Source organism: Clavispora lusitaniae, assembly GCF_014636115.1.
Source record: "Clavispora lusitaniae strain FDAARGOS_655 chromosome Unknown tig00000038_pilon, whole genome shotgun sequence".
In the NCBI taxonomy this organism is placed as follows: Eukaryota; Fungi; Ascomycota; class Pichiomycetes; order Serinales; family Metschnikowiaceae; genus Clavispora; species Clavispora lusitaniae.
The window spans coordinates 803,346-827,507 of record NW_027093976.1 but is presented as its reverse complement, the minus strand read 5'-3'; the positions used below and the strand labels follow the sequence as shown (position 1 = coordinate 827,507).

General features: G+C 45.5%; 12 protein-coding genes across 12 annotated transcripts; 6 read left to right on the top strand and 6 right to left on the bottom strand. All coding sequences in view use genetic code 12, as the record gives it.

Annotated features, from left to right (window-relative positions):
• Nucleotides 1–1,728, top strand: URA7 (CTP synthase; the record flags this gene model as incomplete). Its single annotated transcript, XM_002618402.1, has 1 exon — nt 1–1,728. One exon carries the CDS (start codon nt 1–3, stop codon nt 1,726–1,728), a length of 1,728 nt encoding a protein of 575 aa, XP_002618448.1.
• A 1,507-nt stretch (nt 1,729–3,235) lies between these two features.
• FOB63_001484 (uncharacterized protein) lies at nt 3,236–4,198 on the bottom strand (the record flags this gene model as incomplete). Its single annotated transcript, XM_002618403.1, has 1 exon — nt 3,236–4,198. The coding sequence occupies one exon, from the start codon at nt 4,196–4,198 to the stop codon at nt 3,236–3,238; it is 963 nt and encodes a 320-aa protein (XP_002618449.1).
• A 160-nt stretch (nt 4,199–4,358) lies between these two features.
• Nucleotides 4,359–5,291, top strand: FOB63_001483 (uncharacterized protein; the record flags this gene model as incomplete). The annotated part of the gene is made up of 1 exon (XM_002618404.1): nt 4,359–5,291. One exon carries the CDS (start codon nt 4,359–4,361, stop codon nt 5,289–5,291), a length of 933 nt encoding a protein of 310 aa, XP_002618450.1.
• A 361-nt stretch (nt 5,292–5,652) lies between these two features.
• FOB63_001482 (mitochondrial 37S ribosomal protein mS42) lies at nt 5,653–6,405 on the bottom strand (the record flags this gene model as incomplete). Its single annotated transcript, XM_002618405.1, has 1 exon — nt 5,653–6,405. The coding sequence occupies one exon, from the start codon at nt 6,403–6,405 to the stop codon at nt 5,653–5,655; it is 753 nt and encodes a 250-aa protein (XP_002618451.1).
• Nucleotides 6,406–6,608: 203 nt separating this feature from the next.
• On the bottom strand, nt 6,609–7,898 carry TIP41 (Tip41p; the record flags this gene model as incomplete). Its single annotated transcript, XM_002618406.1, has 1 exon — nt 6,609–7,898. One exon carries the CDS (start codon nt 7,896–7,898, stop codon nt 6,609–6,611), a length of 1,290 nt encoding a protein of 429 aa, XP_002618452.1.
• Nucleotides 7,899–9,400: 1,502 nt separating this feature from the next.
• FOB63_001480 (uncharacterized protein) lies at nt 9,401–10,528 on the top strand (the record flags this gene model as incomplete). Its single annotated transcript, XM_002618407.2, has 1 exon — nt 9,401–10,528. One exon carries the CDS (start codon nt 9,401–9,403, stop codon nt 10,526–10,528), a length of 1,128 nt encoding a protein of 375 aa, XP_002618453.2.
• Nucleotides 10,529–11,244: 716 nt separating this feature from the next.
• Nucleotides 11,245–11,553, top strand: FOB63_001479 (uncharacterized protein; the record flags this gene model as incomplete). Its single annotated transcript, XM_066102167.1, has 1 exon — nt 11,245–11,553. One exon carries the CDS (start codon nt 11,245–11,247, stop codon nt 11,551–11,553), a length of 309 nt encoding a protein of 102 aa, XP_065958465.1.
• Nucleotides 11,554–12,211: 658 nt separating this feature from the next.
• FEN2 (uncharacterized protein) lies at nt 12,212–13,660 on the bottom strand (the record flags this gene model as incomplete). Its single annotated transcript, XM_002618408.2, has 1 exon — nt 12,212–13,660. The coding sequence occupies one exon, from the start codon at nt 13,658–13,660 to the stop codon at nt 12,212–12,214; it is 1,449 nt and encodes a 482-aa protein (XP_002618454.1).
• A 551-nt stretch (nt 13,661–14,211) lies between these two features.
• Nucleotides 14,212–15,849, bottom strand: FOB63_001477 (putative amidase; the record flags this gene model as incomplete). Its single annotated transcript, XM_002618409.1, has 1 exon — nt 14,212–15,849. One exon carries the CDS (start codon nt 15,847–15,849, stop codon nt 14,212–14,214), a length of 1,638 nt encoding a protein of 545 aa, XP_002618455.1.
• A 1,837-nt stretch (nt 15,850–17,686) lies between these two features.
• On the top strand, nt 17,687–19,351 carry FOB63_001476 (Major Facilitator Superfamily protein; the record flags this gene model as incomplete). The annotated part of the gene is made up of 1 exon (XM_002618410.1): nt 17,687–19,351. One exon carries the CDS (start codon nt 17,687–17,689, stop codon nt 19,349–19,351), a length of 1,665 nt encoding a protein of 554 aa, XP_002618456.1.
• A 35-nt stretch (nt 19,352–19,386) lies between these two features.
• ACF2 (Acf2p) lies at nt 19,387–21,507 on the bottom strand (the record flags this gene model as incomplete). Its single annotated transcript, XM_002618411.1, has 1 exon — nt 19,387–21,507. The coding sequence occupies one exon, from the start codon at nt 21,505–21,507 to the stop codon at nt 19,387–19,389; it is 2,121 nt and encodes a 706-aa protein (XP_002618457.1).
• Nucleotides 21,508–22,276: 769 nt separating this feature from the next.
• FOB63_001474 (uncharacterized protein) lies at nt 22,277–23,434 on the top strand (the record flags this gene model as incomplete). Its single annotated transcript, XM_002618412.2, has 1 exon — nt 22,277–23,434. One exon carries the CDS (start codon nt 22,277–22,279, stop codon nt 23,432–23,434), a length of 1,158 nt encoding a protein of 385 aa, XP_002618458.2.
• Nucleotides 23,435–24,162: the final 728 nt, after the last annotated feature.

Here is a 24,162-nt window from a genome sequence, read left to right as displayed (position 1 = left end):
ATGAAATACGTTGTTGTTTCTGGAGGAGTCATTTCCGGAATCGGAAAGGGCGTTTTGGCCTCCTCCACCGGTTTGCTTTTTAAAACCTTGGGTTACCGAGTCACTTCCATCAAAATCGACCCTTACATGAACATTGACGCGGGAACTATGTCTCCGCTCGAGCATGGTGAGTGTTTTGTCTTGAATGACGGAGGTGAAGTTGATTTGGATTTGGGTAACTACGAAAGATATCTCAACATCACTTTGACGCGTGACCACAACATCACCACGGGTAAAATCTACTCGCATGTGATTGAAAGAGAACGTAAGGGAGACTACTTGGGTAAAACAGTCCAAGTGGTTCCACATGTGACCGACGCCATTCAAAGCTGGATCGAGCGTGTTGCTAGAATTCCTGTGGACGAGCTGGGCCAAGAACCAGAGGTTTGTATCATTGAATTGGGTGGAACTGTGGGTGACATTGAAAGTGCTCCATTCGTCGAGGCATTGCGTCAATTCCAGTTCCGTGTGGGCGTGGACAACTTTGCGTTGATTCACGTTTCGCTCGTTTTGGTGATCCATGGTGAACAGAAGACAAAGCCAACTCAAGCCGCCATCAAGGACTTGCGTCTGTTGGGATTGACTCCAGACATGATTGCCTGTCGTTGTTCTGAAGAATTGGAGGTTGCAACTGTCCAGAAAATCGGCATGTTCTGCCATGTTGGCCCAGAGCAAGTGATTGCCATTCGTGATGTCAACTCTACTTACCACGTTCCATTGTTGTTGCAGGAGCAACGCATGATGAAGTTTTTGTCCCGCAAGTTGAAGATGGATTCTGCTACCTTGGCGCCCGAAATTCGTGCACGTGGAGAGAAGTTGTTGGCTAGCTGGAGAACCTTGACATCTGCTCATGACCGTTCCATTGAGAACGTCACTATTGCTCTTGTGGGTAAGTACACAAACTTGAAGGACCTGTACTTGTCTGTCATCAAGGCTTTGGAGCACTCTGCCATGAGATGTTACCGCCGCTTGAAGATCGAGTGGGTCGAGTCTTCTCACCTTGAAGACGAGACAAAGTCCGCTGACTTGGCTGCATACCACCGTGCATGGCACTTGGTTTGTCAGGCCGATGGAATTCTTGTTCCCGGTGGTTTTGGCTCTCGTGGTATTGAGGGAATGGTGGCCGCTGCCCGTTATGCTCGTGAAAACGATGTGCCATATTTGGGTGTGTGCTTGGGTTTGCAGGTTGCTGTGATGGATGTTGTGCGTCATGTTTTGGGTGTGGCCGGACTGACGTCGATGGAATTCGACCCATCAGCTACCGAGGAGAACGCCTCGGTTGTTTACATGCCCGATGTGGATCAAATCAACTTGGGTGGAACCATGCGTTTGGGAATCCACACCACCAAATTTGTGGCTGACCTGGAATGGTCGAAATTGCGCAAATTGTACGGCGGCGCCGAATCTGTTTTGGAACGTCACCGTCACCGTTACGAGGTGAACCCACGCATGATCGAGCGCATTGAACGTGCTGGATTGAAGTTCATTGGTAAGGATGAATCCGAGAAGCGGATGGAGATTGCTGAGCTTGAGGGACACCGCTTCTTTGTGGGTACGCAGTACCACCCTGAGTACTGTTCCAAGGTTTTGGATCCGCTGAGACCATTTTTGGGTTTGGTTGCGGCTTCTGCTGGCATTTTGGAGGACGTTTTGGCCCGTGACGACATCCATCAAAAGGGAGAGTTCTGATTGCTGCTTTGCGCTAGGTCTCATGTCATAATATACTATTCGAATACATATATTTTAGAGTTTTTCCAGGAGGGAATATACATACTTTAGAGGTGAAGTCATTGATTGAAAGTGTTCAATTGCATTGGAATATATCTAATTTAAGTATGACTTAATTTGTAGCTACGTGGATTGATTGTAGATAAGTCAAACGATCACTTGTGTTTTCTCTAGGCACTGGTCGTTCCTCCTTCTGTATTACAAATTATGCCTAACTTTCATTTCTAGATCGCTACAATTCAATGTAGACGCAGTTCTATTCTGTGCTTTCCATATTATACAGAACAATCAGTAGTCAATGCAAAAGAAGGTCTTTTGAAATCCTAGGATGATGTTTGCAAAATTAAGTGCTTAAACAAGGGTGATGCCAATGTGTCATCATTCGGTGGAATGTCCTTAATGAGGGCCTTCGATGCACATCGTCGCTTTGTTTTGCACTTATTTTAGCTGTGTCTATTCATTTGGAGATGATTCAAAAAAAACCTTCACTGCTTTCTGATTTTCCTGATAAGACTACCTCTGCCCGACTCTAGTTTTTAGTAGACAGCATTCCCGTATCTGATGAGTGTTCTTTCCACCATGATGGACGGATGCGCATATTGGAAGATTGGAACTTGAATGAACGGGAAATGGAAGTCTGATCACTTTTTTCGGATAGGCCTGGTGTTCGTGACTATTGCTGTCATAGTTTTCTCGTTTCTTGTAAAGTTGCGCATTTGGAATGTGCTATCTTATCTTATCTTTCGTAGGATCCGAGACGACTCTTGGGTCCGCATGGACAAATTGTAAACATGGGGCTGATTTTGAATCCACAATATGGATTCAGCATCTTTGCAGATCCGTTTTACTGCCTTTTCCGAACTGAGGCATTACTTTCTAGCAGATATCAGAGTATTCTGGTGATATGCATTTGTGGGGGATGAACTTGTGTGCATGACCTTGGGTCACCCATAGTGCCTGCATGTGCGGCCAACTGGCTATATAAGTGGACCCATTCCCACCCCAATTTCTCTCATCATCATCATTATTATCATGTACTCCTATCAAAACCCCGAAGAAGTGTGCTCCTGCGGCTCCGACTGCAAGTGCGGCGACGTGTGCAAGTGCGGCGCCTCCCACAAGTAATGTATAGCAATGGATATCATTGACAGGTTTTTATGTAGGAGAGGAGAGACGGTCGAGGAATGAAGTAGAGGAAACGTGGATAGGGGAAAGGAGGCCGAATTAGGAGATGAAGAAAACAGAGTGCCATGAACGCCATGAACGGCCCGTATGCAGATTCATCAAGCCATTGGCTGCTCGGAGGTCCATGGCCGAGCCGAAGGTGGGCTAAACGTAGCTACGCATGATTGGCATGACGTCCCACACGCAAAGCGGCATCACACAATCGGGCAGCAGTGTGCACATGCGATAAAATAATTTGCGGCACCAAGATTTTCTAAGGCCAAAAGGCACCCATTTCAACTGCTCATGTGGCCTTTTGCGTCTCTAGCTCTTTGAATTCTTCGGGCGACATGCCCTCCAACTCCATGACGCGGGCGCGACTGACAGCGCGGAGCCGGCCGCACTCGGCCACAAACGCTGCCACGGCCGTATTCGCGCGAAGCGGCGCGGAGGCGCCTAGGCGCGCAACCAAGCCGTGCCCGCACGTCACATAGACGCCCACCCACGCGCGCGAGTACGAGTCGCTGAGCTCGACCGCCCGCAAAAAGGCGTCGCGCGCGCCTTGCAAAAGCTCCATGCCCGCAAGAAGGCGCTCTTTCTTGTCGCTGCGGTCGTCCTGTTGCAAGAGGCGCAAGTACTGGTTCAACCCAACTTTGTAGAACATGTTGTACGCAAGCGGCTGCACCATCAACACCTCCTGGAAGCAATACACCGCCTTGTCATAATGGCCCGTCAAGTTGTACTGGTCGCCCAATTCGGCCCACGCCACTGGGTCGCCGGGCTGAAGATCCAAGTAGTGTGTCAAGGCACGCACATACTCCACTGGGTCGGGCGAGCCGTCGTCTTTGCGCCGTGCGAGAGTCGTCAAGCGGCGGCTCGTTTGAAGATCATTGGCGTCCTTGCCAAGCGCCGCAATGGCGTCTCTTTTGCTCGAGGTTGCTTCGTATAGCATCAGACGAAGAACCATAAGCTTTTGCGACTTCTGGTTGCCGAATTGGTCGTGGAGTCTGTCGAGACACGCACGGGCCTCATTGTCTCTGTTGGTTAAGAGCAGCACCAAAAAGTGTAAGTGACGGAGGTCGAACAAATCGGTGAGGTCGAGCGAGTCTGCGTTAGTGGAGAGGAACGCGGCAAGTTGAGAATGCAACGCTTCAAGTTGCAGCGGCGAGTAATGGGCAAATACGCCCAGCGAGAGGATTGCCAAGTATCTTTTTTTTGCAGAGGGCACCATGGAGACTGGGAGAACAAGAGGTGTGCGACATTTCATTGTGTGCGCCTGGTGCGATTAATGTGAGAAACGACATTTGGTGAGGGAAAAAAAAAAAAAAAAAACCAACGACAACAACGACATTTCTTCCTTTGCACGTTACCCCCATGCATGCACACCCAAGGTGCACGACATTACAAACCAAAACACCATCAACACAATGTCGTCTTCAATCGCTGACGTCTGTGACACGCTTCTAGATGTGCTACGCAACCACGAATCCGGCGTCCCACATATCTGGCCACGGCCGAGTCGTGTGAGCGGCCTTGACGAAGAGTATTGCCGCGTACATCGTGCTCTCGCCAAGGAAGTAGCGCGTCTCGTCGTTCTCAATAAACGCAAACAGTTGCAAGGCGTTTCTATAGAAGAGCTCCGCATACAGGCTGACGCTGCTGCAGAGTGTATTCCGCATGTCCCACGAGCTGAGCTCTCAACATTCCTCGAACTTCACAATGCGCGATTCCGCACCGAAGCGTTGCTTGATACGTTTTTGGCTGCGGCTCTACCGGTTCTCCGTGCGACATACCATGGCAACGAATCTTTGACTGACAGCGAGTTTGCCGTTCTCAACAACCTGAAGAAGTTGTATTCTCATTACAACACGCATGCAGCCAACATCTCGCATGTCGTGGATGCCAGCAAAGAAGGACATGAATTAGCAGTGCGGCGGTCTCAACTCGCGGCGCAAATCGATGTGCTTTTGGAGCAGCGTGTGGCGCCGTCCGTGCGCCAATGGCGCGAGCTCCATGCAAATCTGGAGGCGGTGCGCAATACTCTAGAGAATCTCAAAATCACGCGGGCGGACGCTGCCGCTCGAATGCCCGAAGAAACTGCGCGGCTCGAGGCGATCGCCCGACAAGTTGTGCAGCGTTTGGGCGCCATTCGCGCGCTCTGCGACCTCATACCGAACTTGGTGCGGTGTCTGCCTGGCAACTGGTATTCTGACACGGCAATGCGTGCAGCGGTGCAAGAAAGCCAGGCGGTCGGCGAGCGCATGGCCGAATGTGATATGGGAAAAAGCGACATGGAAAAGGATTTTGAAGCCATTGTGGCAGCGTGCCAGGCGACGCACGAAGAAATGGGTTCAGTGTGAGGCATTCAATTTATGGCTCTAGGGCAAACAATCTTTGGCTGAAACATGATCTTTGGCTGAAACGTGGCGTGCATTACGTCTTGAAAATGGAATTTCTGGAATTTCGCTTGTGATGAGTTACGAATATATACTTGCTAGAATCGTCGTGTTTTCACGAGCTTGGGCAACTTATAAAAATTCTCCTTTTGATAGTTTGGAATATAAAATATATTCTCATCTTTTATCCACTTCCGTCTATTTCTATGTACATGCAGATGGAACTATTTTAGTCTGTAATCATGTGAAGCTCGTGCGAGATGTCAGTGTCATGTAGGCTCTTGTTGTTGATCTACTTTTATGTTCCGTTTTCAGAACAGTATTCTTAGATCTGGAACATTCTCCGATTGACAACGTCCCAGTTGATGCAGTCCCACACATGGTCCAAGTACTCTGCCCGGCCAGTGATTCCGTAGTCTTCGTAATATGCCACGTCCCAGAAGTTGATGGCTAAAAGAGGCAAGGTGAAATCAAGTTGGTGTGCAGCGTTTTTGGCCGCCTCCAACGCATCAAAACTAGCCTCGTCCACAGCACCGTTCAAGTCCAAAGCCTGGCGTTTTCCCCAATAGTATGGAGTGCCGTCGTTGTGGCACGTAATAAGCTCAACCGACTTGTCTTCCTTTTCCACCAAGAAAACCCATCCTTGGCCCAAAACAGAATTTGCGCGGGAGTTGACTGCCGTCCGAAGTTCTTCGAGAGAAGTGATGTTCTGGTCGGCAAGACGCTCCATCAAAAACCTCAGCGGCTTGGTTTTTTGTGCAGTTTCCTTGTCCGAAAGCTGCTCGAAAAAGAAGTGGTTGTTGTGGGCCTGAGAAGCATAGTGGAAAGTGTGCTGCTGTGTAGTTTGTTTTGCTGTCAGCAAAAGGATCTGGTACGGCGTACGAGTCTCGTTTTCTGTACCGACAGTCCGTAAAGAAAGTTGAGCGGTTAGATATTTCTGGTAATCGAGCCAAGCTGTGCGGAATCCTTGAGGCGAGTACAATCCGGCGATTCCCTTTTCGGTGAATTCAGCAGCATTTTTCAACTTGGGAACCAGATGCAATAAGCGTCTCGATGAGATAAGCCGGGTAGAGAACATTGAAGATGAAGTCTTTCAGTGGTTTTTTTTTCTTGAGATCTGGCGGTGCGCGCACACAAATTTTTCCAACTGGGGTAGTGCTTTTGTACATGTACGATTTGTATTACTGCAAATTACATATAGTTTAACCTTTTAATAACCCATGAACTAATTTCCGGATAGTCAGTCATTGACTTGTGCTGCCCCATTTATGGCTGGACTTTTTAAGATACAGGTGGAGTTTGGGCCGCACCAGTTTGTAGGGTGTTTGCACCCTCGACTTTTGCACCTTCGACATTTGCAGCGACATTTGGATCCTCGACAAAGCGCTCAGTGTCGCACGACATCACCGGTAAGTTCTGCGCTACCCAGTTAGAGTCACGTAAAAGTTTCTTGGGGTCTGAGGCGCGTCCTGCCCGGGCAAAAACCTCATCATATGCTGCTTCCTGGACCCGATGCTCACGAAGCACATGGCCAGACTCGAAATCAACATAAAGTCGCGTGTCGCGGATGCGTACCGCGACATTGTCCACGCGCAAGAAGAAGCGGCACAAGAGTAAAAGACATGTAGGCATCACCCGAATCTTGGTCAGATACACCAGAATGCCATTGTCGCCAAGCTCGTCCTCGTACAAGATAGCCTCATCGTAGAAAAGGATCGGCTCTGGCCGCTTGAGCTTATCAAGCGGGATTTTCTCCTCTGTGGGCTCAAATGCTCCACCAACGATCGTGCCTCGATACTTTGTCGTGTAGGTCCAGTCGTACGGCCGGACACTCTCCACAGATGGGTTTTCCAAATTCTCGGCCGCCCGAGGCCGTGTCGAAAGCCACTCATGGTGATAGCTAACTTTCATCTCCGAGTCGGGATCGAGCGCATCTAGAGCATCAAGTGTATTAAACTCGACACTAGCACCACTGGTGTCGTGTACAACACGCACATGATTGTGGCCGAAGATCATTTCCGGGAGAGGAAAAGCGTAGCGCTCAGCCAAGCGGTCCAACTCGTCCAGCAGAAGAATCGAGCCTTTCTGCGTGAAAATGCTCCATTCGCCAACACTGATGGAAGGCCGCTCACGGAAAGGAAAACGGGCTACCGGCAGTGGAATGACTACTTGGCCGCACAGAGTGCATTGAGGGTTGGTGCAAGGGCCGCTGTTGCGGGCGGGGACACACACAGATGGTGGTATAAAAGCAGAAGTGGCCGTGGCTTCGAAAGATTGTCCTGTAGTGTTCACTGTGGCTTTATTTGAAATAAACTGCGTTTCTGTCTGCTGCTCGGATTTGCTGCTGACTTCTGTCGTTCCGTTTGCCCTTGAAACTTCGACAACCAGGCTTTCGATGCTGACTTCTTGCGTGGGCCGCCCTATTCTGGAATGAAGCGTTGCTGATGTCGTTTGGCGCGCCGGATTACGGCCTTTAACATGCATTGCCACCATTTCTCTCGCGTTATTGACTTGCACAGCATGAATACCTGGTCCGGCCCGCGGACGGGGAAAGTTGGGATCCTGCGACATGAAGGTGTCGCCAGTTGAGTTTAGGGGTTGAGATGTCGCAACAAGTGATGACAGAGAAAAAGTTGCTTAGCAAGACTCAGGGGACAGTGTCGCTGTTGAAGTAGAATTCGTAGTATTGCCCTTGAATGTAGATCTCCATGTCGCTGATGTCGCGGCTGGTTTATATGTAGGGGTCGGCCACGACAGGCTGCAAGACAAAACCGATTGCATTGCCCATTAAGAAACATGGCTCGGTAAGCTAATGTAAAAGGTCACAATACTGGTGCTATAAGATAGTTTAAGTGCTTTAAACAGCCGAAAGATGAAGTTGGCTTGTGAGGTTGACATGGAGAGCTCATCTATTCATATAAAAGTCTAATCGATTACATTTATTGATGATGACATTCCCCATCATAGATAGAGAGCAGTGGCTAATGTGGGATTGATTAGAGTTGTGTAAGCCGTCTCAAACAAGTATTGGTGTTAAGTTGTTGGGTCGCAGATCTTCAGGCTATTCGCATTTTTTTGTACTCTGATAGCTGAAATGCACAAATACGAAAAACAAAAAGAACGAAAAAAAATCAATACTGTAAAACCATGTTTCAGAACTAATGTAAATCATTTCTAATAAACCCAAAGGGACTCTAGACAATTGTACTTTCAGCTGTTTTTTGAATGTTAGTGTTTCCCGATGGGAGAAAATTGACCGAGTAATGAATCTGCGCGCTATCTTAGTTATTTGAATAAATTTCAGAGATGTATTAGAGATCGAAGCTTTCTTTATCTTTTTGATGTTAAATATAAAACCCGTATACGCTTACAATTGTAATTAAATTATTTATCACCTCGGCATACCTAAGCTTCAAATGGAATTGGAACTGCGACCTTTGTATCAGAAATAATGACGTTCAGCCTTGTCCCCATGCAAAGGCTTAAAAGGGCTTGATCTACGAATGGAACGTAAGCAGAACCAAGAACCAGAATTCCAAAATGCCATTGGAAAGTAATAGTTTGCGAACCATTTTTTTTCGAAAGCAGTCTATGGACCATAGATTAGAGATGAAGTTTGTGCTAAAAATCTCTTACGCAGTATGAACGTCAGGATTATTCCAGATTAATTTCACAGATGTATAATGAGAAAATCTAATGACCTAATACTCCCTTTAAGCTTTTGAAAGGTCACTTCGTGTAGACAATACGGCTATATAAGTTCACTTACTTTCTCTAGGATGGTTCCCTCTTACCCTTTTTTGGTATGTCTAAGCTTCACAAACCAAAATGGCCACCCCATCTACCATTACTTTTGCCCTTCTCTGTCTGAGTTAACTTTGATAGACTCCAGTGGATTGGTCTCTGGTTTATCAAGGAAGTGTACATAGAGCTGCCTCTACTGCACATGCCACTTCACAGTTTGACATCCTATACATTGCGAACACTTGCCTTTCCCTGCATCAAATTATGCACAACGCACATTTGCTTGACTTGTCCTCTTACTTCGGTTATCCTTACTTGACGTTTTAAAAATGTCCACCGCGATGACGAAGGACAAACCCATTCGAATTGTCATTGTTGGCGGCTCTTATGCGGGCCACATGGCCTTCTCTTCCATATGCAATAACCACGCTGATGTGGAGATGGATATCACTATGGTATCCATGTCCAAACACGCGTACTATAATGTCATTAGTCCGAGGCTACTCGCTGAACCTGAAAAATTCGACCAAGTGACTTTCTCAGTGGAAGATTTTGTTCGTAAGTATTCGGGTGGCAAGGCTAGATTTGTCCAGGGGAAAGTTACGAAGGCTGATTTCACTTCCAACAGTGTTTCTGTGGAAACTAGCCACAATCCGCAAGAGGCTGAAAAGATCGAGTACGACCTTTTGGTGATTGCTACGGGGGCAAGATCCAATTTTGCGGGCTTCAAGGTGAACAGCTCAGCTGACGAAGCTAAGGCTGCCATTAAAAAGACTGTTTCCCAGCTTCAGATTGCCAAGCTGGTGGCAGTTATTGGCGGAGGACCCACAGGAGTCGAAACTTGTGGTGAAATTGCGTCCAAGTACAAGAGTATCCTGGTGACACTCTATACTGGCTCAGTGGGACCCTTGCCCACGTTTCCAAGCTTGACTAGAGGGGCAACAGACAAATTAAATAAGTTAGGCGTGAAAGTTATTAACGGAGTGAAATCTGTGGAAACGAAATCCACTGCGCTGGGAACACAGGTTGTTTTTGACAATGGAGAAACGAAAACTTTTGATGTGGTGATCGAAGCTACTAGGGAAACGCCTTTTTCGGATTTTGTGCCAGCATCTGCTAAAGACGAGGCCGGATGGGTTTTGACAGACAAACATTTGGTAGTAAAAGGAACTGAAAACGTCGTTGCGCTTGGCGATATTGTGTCAGGCTCTCCTAAAACAATCGTGGATCTCAAACGAGGACAGATTGGTGTTTTCTCAGACACTATCAAGTATCTTTTGGGAAGCTCAAGCACTTCGGGCAAAGAGTATTGTCCTGTAACTAACCTTATTCTTATTCCTGTTTCTCGTACTGGAGGCGAGGGTTTAATTTACGGGTGGCACGCCCCGAACTGGGCTGTTTGGTTCTTAAAGTCCAGGACGTTTATGATAGAGAGGGCGGGAGAAGCTTTCGAATAACCTTTGTGTTGTTGGTTTTCAGTCTGATATGGTTTTTTTTTTTTTTTGCTAGTCTGCGAGTCCTGGTGACTGGCACTAGCCTGATTTAATGTATTCCCATCTAGATTTGCTACTTAAGGTCAGCCCGGCAGCCTGGCCAACGTATGGATATCCTGTGTACTACAGTCTATGTCTCCACAGAAGGGAAAATTGCCCCATTTTTTCTTCCTTCTCTTTCTTTTCTTGACGATTCAAGTCTCGGCGCATGAATACGTGGGGCAATACGGCTTTACTCCTCTACTACGAAGGAATGTCGTATTTTTGGTTATGAGATTGGGCGTATTCACGTTGCATTTAGTTCGTGCTCTAGCCAAAAGATAACATGCATATTTATCTGTGTCCTGCAGCCACCAGATGAAATACACGCTACGCCTCCATAAATGTTTTTGATCAACAAGACACAGAGCTGATGAGTTTGGAAAGACGTCTGTAACATTTATTTTCTCGCTAACTTTCTTATCACGTACGGAAAAGCCTCAGGGAATATTTGACAACCACGAATGTCCCTGTGCTTATAACCTTAATTACGCATTCTCTAAATTAAGACCCTTGCAGGATGGGCCTGCACACCATCCACGCATCCCTATCTGGAGGAATCATTCATTTTGGGGACAATAAAAGATGAGTGTTTGCCGTTTCTGAGAACGCCATCTCCAACACCACTGGACTTCACCAGCATGGGTCTCATACAAGTTTCCGAATACGAAGCTCAGCCACGGGACTGCCCACCATACCCCAATAACCAACAACCGCACCCTGTCGTCGACTTGGACGAAGTTGTACGGGAATATCATAACTACAAGTGGAAGTTGAGTGGAGGGGAGCTGCCCAAGTCGCAAAACATTCATGATAATAACAATAGTCTGGACTCCTTGACACTATACGAACAGTCTGTTTGGTCGCTTGAAGCAGAAGCTACGAGTGGGCTTGCGTTGCCGTTAAGCTCCTTGGAAACCATTAGGCGGTTCGAAAACAGAAGTCAATAATGCTCATCTGTGTGTGGCGTTTTGATGTGCGGTATTCCGTACACAACTCATATAAAGTGCGGGGCTGGCCCTCTTGAGTTTTTTAATCTACGTATTTCTTATTTCCCTCAACAATAACATGCAAGATCTTTATTCGGTACGGCATAGTAGGGGCGAGATCCATCTTCGCAAGTAGCCGCTTGGCAGGTCACGATTAGCTTTCCCCATTTGCCTTCCTTTTTTTTTTTTTACTTTTTCTTTGGTAGGGGAAATTTGGCACTGAAATGTGGAGACTACATTTTTGAGAGCAAAATGTCAGGCATGCACTTCATGTTGCATCTGCTCTTTACGGGCCTTGCATACAAGATTACGTCACTGACATCATCAACATGGTGACGTATCTAAAATAATCACCAAGGTTCAAGAACATAACCCGCCATACACCATTTGAAATTTCAGCAAAAACTATTATCCCCTATTTTACAAAGTGTTCTGGTAAAGTTAGTTTCTCTATATTTGATCTAGTCGGATGTGAATTTGATCAAGTCGGATAAAGTACAATGTAGTATTTAACTGTTTCTCTCTCCGAATTTGCTTGCAGTACACTAACATATCAGTGTGACGTTCGGTCAATACTATTAATTTCGCATTAGTACATTTATATTAATCATATTAGTATTCATGCCGAAGAGTGCACGGACACTTCATCGACCTTAATTCTATTGGTTCCCTTAGTCAAAGATGCACCAGACTCGCTTTCTGTAGGCGACATTTCTTCCTCGGGCTGGCGTTTCTCCTCCCGTAGTTGCAAGTACCGCATTGCGCATATGACTATGGCACTGGATATCACTGTCGCAAACATGGCATAGCAACCTTTCTTGAATTTGGGAGCCGTGGATGCCCCATAAAAGAGCAACAGCCACCATGCATTCACAGCATTGCTGAACATGTTCATGGAAGCTAGAACGATTGCCCTTTCTTCCAAGTCATTATAGCACACGACGTTGGCCCACGCAAAGAAAACCGCCTGTCCAGAATATGCAAACCCACTAAGATAATGAGCAGCAAAGACATGAGATTTGGAAAGCGGGTTAGACGTGAGAAGAATCGTTGATATAAGCATCATGCAAGCTATCCCGAGGCCGGCTCGCCAATGGTACTTTCCCTTGGTGAGATCAATATAATAGCAGCATATGAAGTTTCCCAAAACTCCAATGGCATACACTCCCATCGGGTAATGGTTTCTTTGAGGAACGGTGTAGTTGAAGTACTGCAACCAAAGCGAAAACAAGGAGTTTGTGGCAAAAGATTCATTTTCACCTCCGAGAACCCAAAGGAAAGAAAAGAGGTACCAGTGCCAGCGGCCAAGAACACGTTTGAACACAGACCAGTCCATTTTTGTTTTCTCTCTGACCTTCATTCTGCTTTTGGCCAAGGCTATTTCCTTGTCGTTGAAATAAAAAGCCTGGCATGTGTCAGGCGTATCAGGAAAACAGATTAAACCATAGATAGTGATGGGTACTGTGATGATAAAATCAATAATGAACAACCATCGCCATCCGGCAAGACCGTTTTTCATGTCCATATTTTCGTAGATCGAAGCTTGCATGGTGGAAGAGAAGATGTTTCCAATTAATCCACTGGAGGTGAAAATTGCTGACCTTTTTGCCAACTCGCTTTCAGTGTACCAAGATGCGAGAATCAAGTGACATCCAGAAAATGTCAGAGCTTCGAACGTCGCTTGAAAGAACCGAATGACGCACAATTGCTTGTAAGAGGTGACTTTGTACATCCCCAAAGTAAGAAGACCCCAGCTGAAAGAACAGAACGGTAACCAGTACCTTGGACGAACTTTGAGAAGAATAAGGTTGTGCGGAACCAACGCAACAATGTAGCCAATGTTGAAACATGTATTGATCAAGTTGAGGTCATCACCCTTCATGTTCAAATCCTCTTTCATTCCACTGACATAGGCATTGCTCAAGTTGAGTCTGTCCAAATAGTTGACCCAATAAAGCAAGCAGCAGAAGGAAAGTACGAACCAGTCGATCTTCACCAAAAGTTTTCTCTCTTCGACACTCGAAGTCCCTCCATTGAAATAGCCGGCGACTTTGCTTAGCAAAAACATATTCACAGTTTTCAATGTAGCTTCTTGTCCATTGGAAGCGGGCCCAGCTCTATTGTATTTATATCCGCTTCACAGGCCTGAAAAGGCATCGCGAAATGACATAAAATTCATGCCCTCGGCAATACCCTCGGTTCTTTGCGCATGATTGATAAGCCTTACTGGTACGGCACCTATAGATAAAGAAACGGAAAAAATGAACCCTATCATGAAACCGGAAGCCAATTTCCGCTTCCCATGAAGACAAAGATTTCCAAATGCGGCTGATCCATATTGCTAATGTGGTGAGATATTCTGTCCGTATTTGGTGTTTGGCGACAATCAAGAATGAGATTCCAGTCATGACAAAACGGTCCATGAAAGGTCTGAATTTATCTAATGTGCTCGTAACTACTCTAGCCCCAAAATTAATCTAAGTAAGCTCAGAATCAGAATACATGTTTGTAAGTAGAATATTCGTTTTCGAAAGTCCAAAATTCAATTACTGATTTATTAATTCGTTTGTGTATTCAAAGTGTACATTATGTATCTAGAAGCAAAAACTCAATCACTCGTTAGGCAAGTACCTCAGAAAGAACTTTCAACATAGACACAACTTTCTCTTCCTGATATTTGCGCCCCACCAATTGCAATCCCACCACTCCTCCATGAGATTCCTCCGGATCATAGTCTCTCCACACTGCTTCATCTGTTCTCGAATAAAACTCCAGTCTGCCATCCTCACGTGAATCGACATCTTTATCTGCTCTTGTCACTGGAAATGTTCCAGCAGAGTAGTCTAAAAGATTAAAGGGCGAGGTGTATCCCACATAATCGTGGAACTTTCCGTTAGGATTACCTGCGAAAGGCGTCGCTGGCATGATAATCCCATCAATAGGTCTTCCCGTAGAAGTTTTGGAAGCAGACGCATTCCATCTGTCCAAATACTTTTTCGCTATAGCAGTTCGTTCCGCATGTAACTTCCACAAGTCTGATACCTTCATCTCTGGAGTAGTTCCATACATTTCCATGTAAGGGAAGAAGGGCTCTCCTGTCTCGTCAATTTCCTTCTTGAGATGAACACCTCCGTCACTGAGGAAGAAACTGGTTGTAATTTCGGACAAGCGCAAGTGATCTGTGGAATCCCATTCTATGACTTCATGGCCTGCTTCCAACAATTTTTCTTTCACTGTTTGAACACCGCGGAGAACTGGAGGTGTTGGTCTAACCCATTTGTCATCTTCCAAAATAGCAAAACATAATTTATCTGGTAGGCTGACTTGTCTCCATGGAATCTCGGTGATTTTTGGATCGTATAACCATGGTTCTTTGTCCACCACAGCTTTGCAGTAGAATTCCAAGGTGTGAATGTCGGAACAGATTGGGCCATTGACGCTATTGACCGATTCTAAACCTGGTAATCCTGATCTGGCCCCATACGTTGGGAATCTTCCAAAAGTAGGCCGCAAGGAGTACACCCAATGATAACTGGCTGGGATTCGAATACTTCCACCGATGTCGGTGGAAATGGCAATAACATTGCTCAATGCAGCAAGACTAGCGCTGCCTCCACTGCTTCCTCCGGCAGACAACAATCTATTGTATGGGTTTGTGGTGTTACCGTAGATGTGATTGTCTGTCTCCGGCATCATCATAGCCACCGGAACATTTGTTTTCACGTAGAAAACAGCACCCAATTCTCTGAGCATAGCCACAAGTACAGCGTCCTCGTCAAACTTCTCAGGATTGAAGCAAAAGTTCACCACACCAATAGTAGTAGCCTGACCCTTGATGTTGAAATTGTCTTTCATGGCAATGGGCAATCCATGGAGAGGACCCTTGACGTCATTGTGTTCAGCCTGGTACTCGTCTAATTCTTGAGCCAGCTTCAACGCATCATCAAAAAACACCTCGCTCAAGCAGTTTGTCAATTGGTGGGCAACAGTGGCTCTATGGCAGAAAGCCTTGCACACTTGCACAGCAGACCATTCCTTGTTTCTGATGCGGTCAACGATTTTTTCCGCCGAAGCGCCTGTGATCTCCAATTCTTTCGGTGTAAGAACGTTGGAGCTCGAAATCCAGCTCGAGACATCTTTTGTTTCTGCACTGGGTAAGTCTTCCTCTGGAACTTTCCATTCGGGATAGAACTTGGAGTCTCTGAGCTGGCGCTTTTTTAACGCGATTTCTTTGTACGTCGGTGCGGTCACGGTCATTGTTGATGAGAAGAAAAAAGACAAACAAAAGTAGGAATGGGGAGGGGCACTTATCTAGAAAAGATGGAGGAATTGACTTCCCGATTTCGACATGTAAGCGACTGACAGATTGCCCTCGGAAATGATCTTCCCCGCCTGCGCGTCCGGGGGCATGTACTGATAAGAACTACTGCGACAAAGCATGCGTATAATCTCCGATTGTATATAAAAGCGCTCGTTTTCCCAGGTCACAGGGACAAATTCTAACTGAGATTGGGTGTTATTGGTGCGCTTTTCCGCACTATCGGAATGCTGGCTCCGTTTTGGAATGTGGTGCCGTGTCTTATCTCGTTAATCGAGCCATGTGCGCTCTTATCAGATTAGCTTATGCCAATCAGGCTTTGCTGATGGTGATTGTTATCGCATATTTCTAATCGGGCGCTTTGCTGAGATATCTCAATCAGAAAAGTATAGTGTCACTAACTATCAGATACCGGGCGGGTTTGGGATTCCGAAACGCATGGCTAGAGTTCGGAATTTTTTTGATATCTGTGTTCTTGTAGAGAAAATAACTTCACAGCTATGTTTTGTTTCATGATGGAAATACACCTAGCATTTCTGCTTAATGAGAGGCTCATGCAATGCAACATATTCAACTCAGAGACCTAAACTGCAAAATTCTTGAGCACTAAATATTCATTGATTACAAGATTTTCACGAAGGCTCCCCCACGATAGTCTTCTTGTGATTTCCCGCACAAAGATACAATATTTCTTGCAATGGAACATCGTCTGCATCATAGCATTGATTTTGCATCTTTGTCCAGTTTTGAGTCCTTTGTTGGAAAGAGAACACTTATTTCCTTTTGCTTGAGAAAAAAAAGCTCTTTTCAAGTCGAAACTCTTTTGATTCTGTGGACATTAGAAGAGTTAATCATGAGTGTTTTTAGACCAACGAAACCGAAGGCCCAAATATTATTCCGCAACGAAATGAGGATAATAGAGGGAAAATGTAGTATACACGCTTAAAACCTTCTCCATTTTGACTAAAGCCTACATTCATATAAGTAATCCATTAGTAAAGTTCCTTTATAGTGCGAAATTGTTCTTTAATTAGGGATTTCGAACTACGGTAGCGTCTTTCAGCATCGCTAATAATTTCAACACGGAGATCGTGCTAAACTTCTATGGCTGAGCTCGTAAAGATTCTCTATTGAATGATTAGTGTCTAATTCCTTTTCTTTTATTACGTGGTTAATTCTGATTACTTTTTACTGATCTCGCAGGTGTGGAAAGTCGAGATATCGCCGAGAAATTACGATTCTACACTTAGTAGCATTCATGGCCACAACAAAAGATAAAATTAAGGGGAAAATTCTTGGCTTTCCGTTTTCAAGCAATCTAATGAATGAAAACGCCTAGACAGCCGTTTGAAAAGGCCCATTTACGCCAAAACGTCAAAGGTCCTGTATTTGCGCTGATTATGCTAGATTACGCTATTTTCGGATTGCGCGATGATGCCACACTCTGGATTTAATTGACCAGAACAAAGAAGATACAAATAAAAGAGTAACCTATCGTCTAAAAAAGAACCATACCCACTCCAGACGCAGTGGTCTAAATTAGAGTTAAAAGTTATAGGATTTTCTATTTCTTGTTCTCTTTTTTCCCATTAGACTCATCTTTCCTCATTAGTGTGTAATTGTGGAGTCTGCGAAACTGTGGCCACAATTATGCCATGTCTCTCGACATACTCATCGGGCCTGAAATGATGTGATTGCGAGTCTCAACGAAGCTTATAATGAGAAAGACTGACTAGGAAAAACGTCAATAGCAAATTTCAGACCTCGACATCAGACATGGGATTGGTTGGAGTTTCACAAGCCAAGCCTAAGGCTCAAGAGGATGAGACCAAGAAAATCGGAGCGGAAACCATTGATGTGAAAAATTACTCGAGTTCCGATCTGGAGAGTCAGTTGTTGGAAGATGAGCACAATCCGTTCAAGGATCCTACCGTGGCCCAATTCTACTCGGACTTGTATGAGAAAACCCAATACGAGTGTCGTGAGGCGTTTGATCCCCACCTTAGCTGGTCTGAGGAAGAGGAGAAGAAACTTGTGCGCAAGTTGGACTTGCGTGTGACTTTCACGGCGTGTCTTATGTTTGTGGCCTTGCAAGTGGACAGAGGAAACTTGGCCCAGGCTGTGGCCGACAATCTCTTGGACGATTTGCACTTGAATACCAACGACTACAACACAGGTAACACCATTTTCTTGTGTTCCTTTTTGGCCGCAGAGTTGCCCTCGCAGTTGATTTCGAAGGCTCTTGGACCCGACATTTTCGTTCCAATGCAGATGGTGGCATGGAGTATTGTGGCTATAGCACAAAGTGCCATGAAGAACAAGGCTGGCTTCTTCATCACCAGAGCCCTCATCGGTGCCCTTGAAGGCGGTTTCATTGCTGACTTGGTTTTGTGGCTTTCGTATTTCTACAAGTCTCACGAGTTGTCGATCCGCTTGTCGTTCTTCTGGACGGCTTTGTCCACAACAGACATTCTCACGTCTTTGTTAGCGTTTGGTATCTTGCGTATGCGGGGGGTCCACGGAATGGCAGGATGGAGATGGCTTTTCATCATCGAAGGTATTTTCACCTTGGCCATTGGTATTTACGCTTTCTACGCCATGGTTCCTTCAGCTCTTCAGACAAGAAACAAACTTCACCCTAAAGGATGGTTTACGCCCAGAGAAGAGAAGATTGTCGTCAACAGAGTCTTGAGAGATGACCCATCAAAAGGTGACATGCATAACAGACAGGGATTATCTCTTCGGATGATCTGGAAGTCCTTGTCCGACTACGACTTGTGGCCCATTTATGCCGTCGGCCTTATTGTCTACATTCCTATGTCTACCATCAAGCCGTACATGACGCTTACCATGAAATCCGTTGGTTTTTCCACCTTTAATGTCAACTTGTTGAATATTCCGCAAGCAGTGATCCACATCATTTTCTTGTTAGCCATCACCTGGTTTTCGGAGCGTATAAACGAAAGGGCATTGACCAGTCTTCTTCTTCCACTTTTCACAATTCCATTTATGGCTGCGATCAGATGGTGGCCAGGCTCTATGGTACAACCTTGGCCCACGTGGTTTTTGGTGACCATGGTTTTAGCTGCTCCTTATATCCATGCCATCTGTGTGTCGTGGGTGTCGAGAAACTCCAACTCTGTTAGAAGCAGATCAATATGTTCTGCCTGTTACAATATGATGGTGCAGTTGGGAAACATAGCTGCTAATAACATTTACAAGAATGATGACAAACCATTGTATCATCGGGGAAACAGCCAGCTTTTCGCTATTTCCGTCTCCATGGTTCCTTTGCTTTTACTAGTTAAAGCATACTATGTATGGAGAAACAAGAGCCGTGACAAGATTTGGAACTCATGGACTCCGGAACAGCAGGAAGAATACGTGAAGACTACTACAGACGAGGGAAACAAGAGGTTAGACTTCCGTTTTGACCACTAGATTTTATTTATAGAGAACCGTTTTCAAAGTTACGATTACGTAGAGCCTCCAATGCCAGCAAGGTAGGCCAAAGACCATGTGCGAGACATTCCGCCATCCAAGAAACGATCGTCCCAGTTGGGAGCAGAGAAAAACTGCCACGCTGCCCGTGGATCAAACAAGCCATAATTTAACATCAATATACCCCGCCACCCATCTGGAATACGGTCCACAATTGTGCAGAGTTTCTGGTCCCATTCTTCTTTCACGAATCGTGCTCCTCGAATGTACGAGGAGATTGGGGTTATTGGAATCATATGTATACCGTGGATAAATTCGTCGCCCACAGTTCCTCTTCCAAAGAAAGTGGCGAAATCGATTTTGTTTTCGAAAAGAATTCCAGAAACCTTGTTAGCAGCGAAATTGGACGGTTGTGTGGTGTTATCACTGGAATACAACATGTACATGTTCAATGACTTCCTCATGATACCCAACATCAAATTAGCACCATGTTCCATGGCCGAGTCGCCAATCACTTTTCCAAAAAGCTTGATGCCGTAGATAGAATGGTAATCTTCCGACGAGGATTCTTCGTTTTTCCCGTCTCCGCTTGGGAAGATTCCATGCGCAAAAGAATGACCATGGAACCAATCAAAGTTCCTCGATTGAGGAAAGTAGGGATCTTTTGCTGAAGGGTTTGCATAGTCTCGAATCAAAGTGAGTGCATAATTCAACACAAGATCGCCATTTTCATGTAGCCAGTTTGGATCAATGCTTGCAACTAAAGCAATCGCATGGACGTGATATCCATAGTGAAAGTGGTGATCGTTATAATTCGAGTTACCAAAATCTTGATCTGGTTTAGCGGTGGAAATGAGCCCCTTCCAGCTGGCATCGTAGCACAAAGGAAACTGCTGATGATTACTAGCATATTTTTCGATTGCCTGTTTAATTTTGGGCAAAACCGATTGTGTGAGGCCAGAGTCCCGTAAGACAAAGTGGGTGACATATGCAAGATATGCATACTTGTCTAGTTGTTTCCCGCCAAAGTACATGGAATCAACATCACACGAAGCAAGAACATCTTGCTGCACTTCTTTTTCGGCTGCCTGTCTAATCAACCCAAGTGCTGATTGCGAATAGTTAGGCTTCCCAAACCCCGAGACAGATGTCCACGGCTGAAAACCAATATCGGTAGGCAAATTCGGAACTTCCATACTGAGAGTATTACAAAGATACGCTTTCATAACCCCTTTTGTGGGAGAGTCAAGTAGCAAGCCAGTCTCTGCTCTCTTTGTTTCAGAACTGAGGGTCTCCTGTTGATGAGGAAGACACCATACAATTCCAGCCCCGGAAGATGATACGCCGCTCATCTTGTAGGAGAAAGAATACTTCCCAACATTGCTGGAAGGGTCGACATTGCCCACAAGTGTGGCTTCAGTAGGAAAAGTACCACAGGCCTGGTCATAAGTGGTGCTTTCGCCTTTACAAATCTGAATCACCATCTTTGCTGACGGGTTAGATGTCTCAATGTGATTGGGGTCAACCAATACAAGTTGGTTTCCAGGATCTTCGCTGACGTAAATTGACCATATTCTCTGGTCAAATAATCGAGCAACATACTTCGCCGTGCGATTGTTGTTGACTAAGCCTGCTGGCCGAAACTCTTGAACGCCCACGGCCGAATGAAGGACAGGAATCTCGTTTTCGTAGATGGCAGTGACAAAGCCCATACCATAAGACATTGGAACTGTGATTGTGCCAGACCCACCGCCGGATAAATGTAACGTGTGGTAAAGTTTGCCATTTTCAATTGTACGGACAGAGACGTTTCGCCAGCCCTTGCCCGAATAAGCGAACAGCTTGATCTTGGGTGGGTTGAAGTAGAACTGGACAGGGTTTTGCGATGGATCAGGACCAAAAACAAACTGGCTTTTTTCGGTGTGGTTGAAAGCCAAGCCCCAGTCGGATTCTCCGTCTTTAGTGATCCAAAGCAGATACGGAAGTGGCCATGCGGGGAATGTTTGGTCAGCTAGTAAGAGATTGTTGAACGTGTTGTTCGTTTGAAGTGGAGTTTGCACATCTGAATTGATGGGTGGCTGAGGATGCTGTCTCGTGGGAAAAGCTCCAGGAGGAGGCGAAATAGCAATGGGCGATTGGAAAAGCTCTACTGGCATTGAAGAAGTGGTAGGTGAAATGCGAAGTTGCGCCTCCAAGCATCCGAATAGAAACGAGCCAAGAATTGTCGATAAGGAAGGTTCTTTACATAGGAAGGACGGAGTGGGAAGAGAGGAAGTATTCTCTGCTACTGTGTGTGATTAGTGCAATTAATCCAAGAGAATGAACTGAGGGTTGTGAGAAACCAATTTTGCGAATTGAGCTGGTTGAGGATATATTAGATTTGAGACATTTGATGAGTAGACATTACAATGCCTCGAGAGCCATCGAATAAATACATTGAAAAGTGCAAGAATTACGTAAAGCAATGTAAGAGTGAATGTAAGCAGTTGGTAGCATTCTGAAGTATTGGTGATGAATTGATGCGAAATGGCACGATGAACTATAAATAGGAAACACAGGGTCCCAACGGCTTCGCTATCATCAAATGACTTATTGGTAGGACAATGAAATAATCTATGTCTAGAGTATGTCATAGATGACTGGCAAATGAATACAAAAAGTACAAATTGATGACATGTACCTAGTTGCTCCTATTTCTCCAAAGTTTAGCTTGATCCTTTCCAAGACATTCAGCTCCAAAGTCTCCCAGGTACTATCCCTTCTACTGATAAAAGGACTTTTACTATTGGATATGTCTCATTGAGGTTATGCATTTGGAATGAATCGCATATTCCGCTCTAGCGCACTTCTTCATTAGGCAAATTCCGTTCGATAAGAAGACCAACAGTTCCATAAAAAGCGCAAATGTGGAGAAAGAAAAAACCAATGCTTGCTCTTGTTTTCCTATGGGCTCTCGTACAAGCCAATCTGCTTGCTGAAAAATGGGGCGAGGCCTGGCCGTTCCAAGGAATCAGCACCTTTGCCCATTTGGAGACGCACCAGTGTCTCTTGTCACCAGAAGTTCCATACGACATTGCTATAATTGGTGTTCCATTTGATACGGCCACTTCTTACCGCAGTGGAGCCCGTTTCGGCCCTCGGGCTATTCGGGCTGCATCGCTGCGCCAAACGTCTCTTCGAGGATATAACCACCGGGCCAAGTTCAACCCATACAAGTCGTGGGCGAAAATCGTTGATTGCGGCGATATCCCAGTGACACCAATGGATAACGCTTTGGCGTTTCGGCAGATGAATATTGCGTTTGAAGAATTGGTGGCGCCTAGAGAAGCATCTAAAGGCTCTGTAGAGGAAAAGAGAACTGGGCCAAAGATGAAGTATGACAAGGGAAACGTCGTACAGATAACTGCCGGAGACAGCAGGGAAACCACCAAGAGCAAATACCCCCGCTATATTGCTCTCGGGGGTGACCACCTGGTGCTTTTGCCCCATCTCCGGGCACTCCATAAAATCTACGGACCTTTGAACATCATCCACTTTGACGCACACCTTGATACGTGGAAGCCCGACAAGTACCCGAGTGTCTGGCACACGCCTCAAAGTGAACTCAACCACGGATCCATGTTATGGCAAGCCCACGAAGAAGGACTTACCTCTCTGCATAACATCCATGTTGGTGTACGTACTCGTTTGTCGGGCACAGAAGATTTGGAAGATGACGAAGAGCAGAACTTCGTGAGAGTTTTCGCCGACGATATTTGGCTTGAAGGTGCGCAATCGGTAGCTGAGAAGATCTTGAGTACCATTCCAAAGGACAGTCCAACCTACATTAGTGTGGATATCGATGTTCTTGACCCGGGCTTTGCCAGCGGAACCGGCACCATCGAGCCCGGAGGATTGCTTCCGCGGGAATTGATTTATCTCTTGCGCAAAATTGAAGCTTTATCTGTGGTAGGTGCTGATGTGGTTGAGGTGAGTCCACAATTTGACTCTGCCGAAGTAACTGCAACAAATGCGGCCCAGGTGGCTTTTGAGTTGTTGACATCAATGGTCAAGAAAGGACCCTTAGAGTTTTCCTCTGAATAAAGTGGATGGGTGGTATTACTGAGTGAGAGGATCGTCAAGGCAATATAATATAGTGAGATACCTCCAAAGAAAATGCACACAAATAAAAGATTTTAATAATGATTAATGACACTTCTCATTATCGTAAAAGATAGCAGACTATCTGAGGTTCCTTTGAGTCTTCATGTGTACGTTGGAAATTATATAGACGTAAAAAGTACTGCGCAACATAAGAGAAGAATTTCGCATTTAATCATGAAAGAACGAGTTTAGAAAAAACTAACACGGCGATGACCAAAAACTAAAGAATCGATCACTTAAAGTTCACAATGCCGTCCCCAGAATATTGTGGAGATGGATGTTCCTTAGCCTCATGCACCGATCTTTTTAAGTTACATGGAGGACAAAATTAAAAAGAAATTTGCCAAGAACAAAAAGGAACGGCTGGAAACGTGCTTCACTATAAACCGATTCCAATGTAATTAGGAATTGAGCAGAGTCATGAATTGAATTTAGCAGAAGTCATCTATGCCGAATAGTGATTGAAGTAGACAAAGCTCCCATCAAGGTATTGCGTAATATTTATGGCCAGCGAGGTGCTGACATACAAAGGGCATTAGCCGCATCATAGAGTAAACTTTATTGTCTAAACATTATTGGAGCATCTCGCAAGCTCTAGTATCGCCAGTGCATGCTCCGGCAGTCTCTACAGATGCCGTTAACCAGTTTAAATATTAGTCGAATAAAAA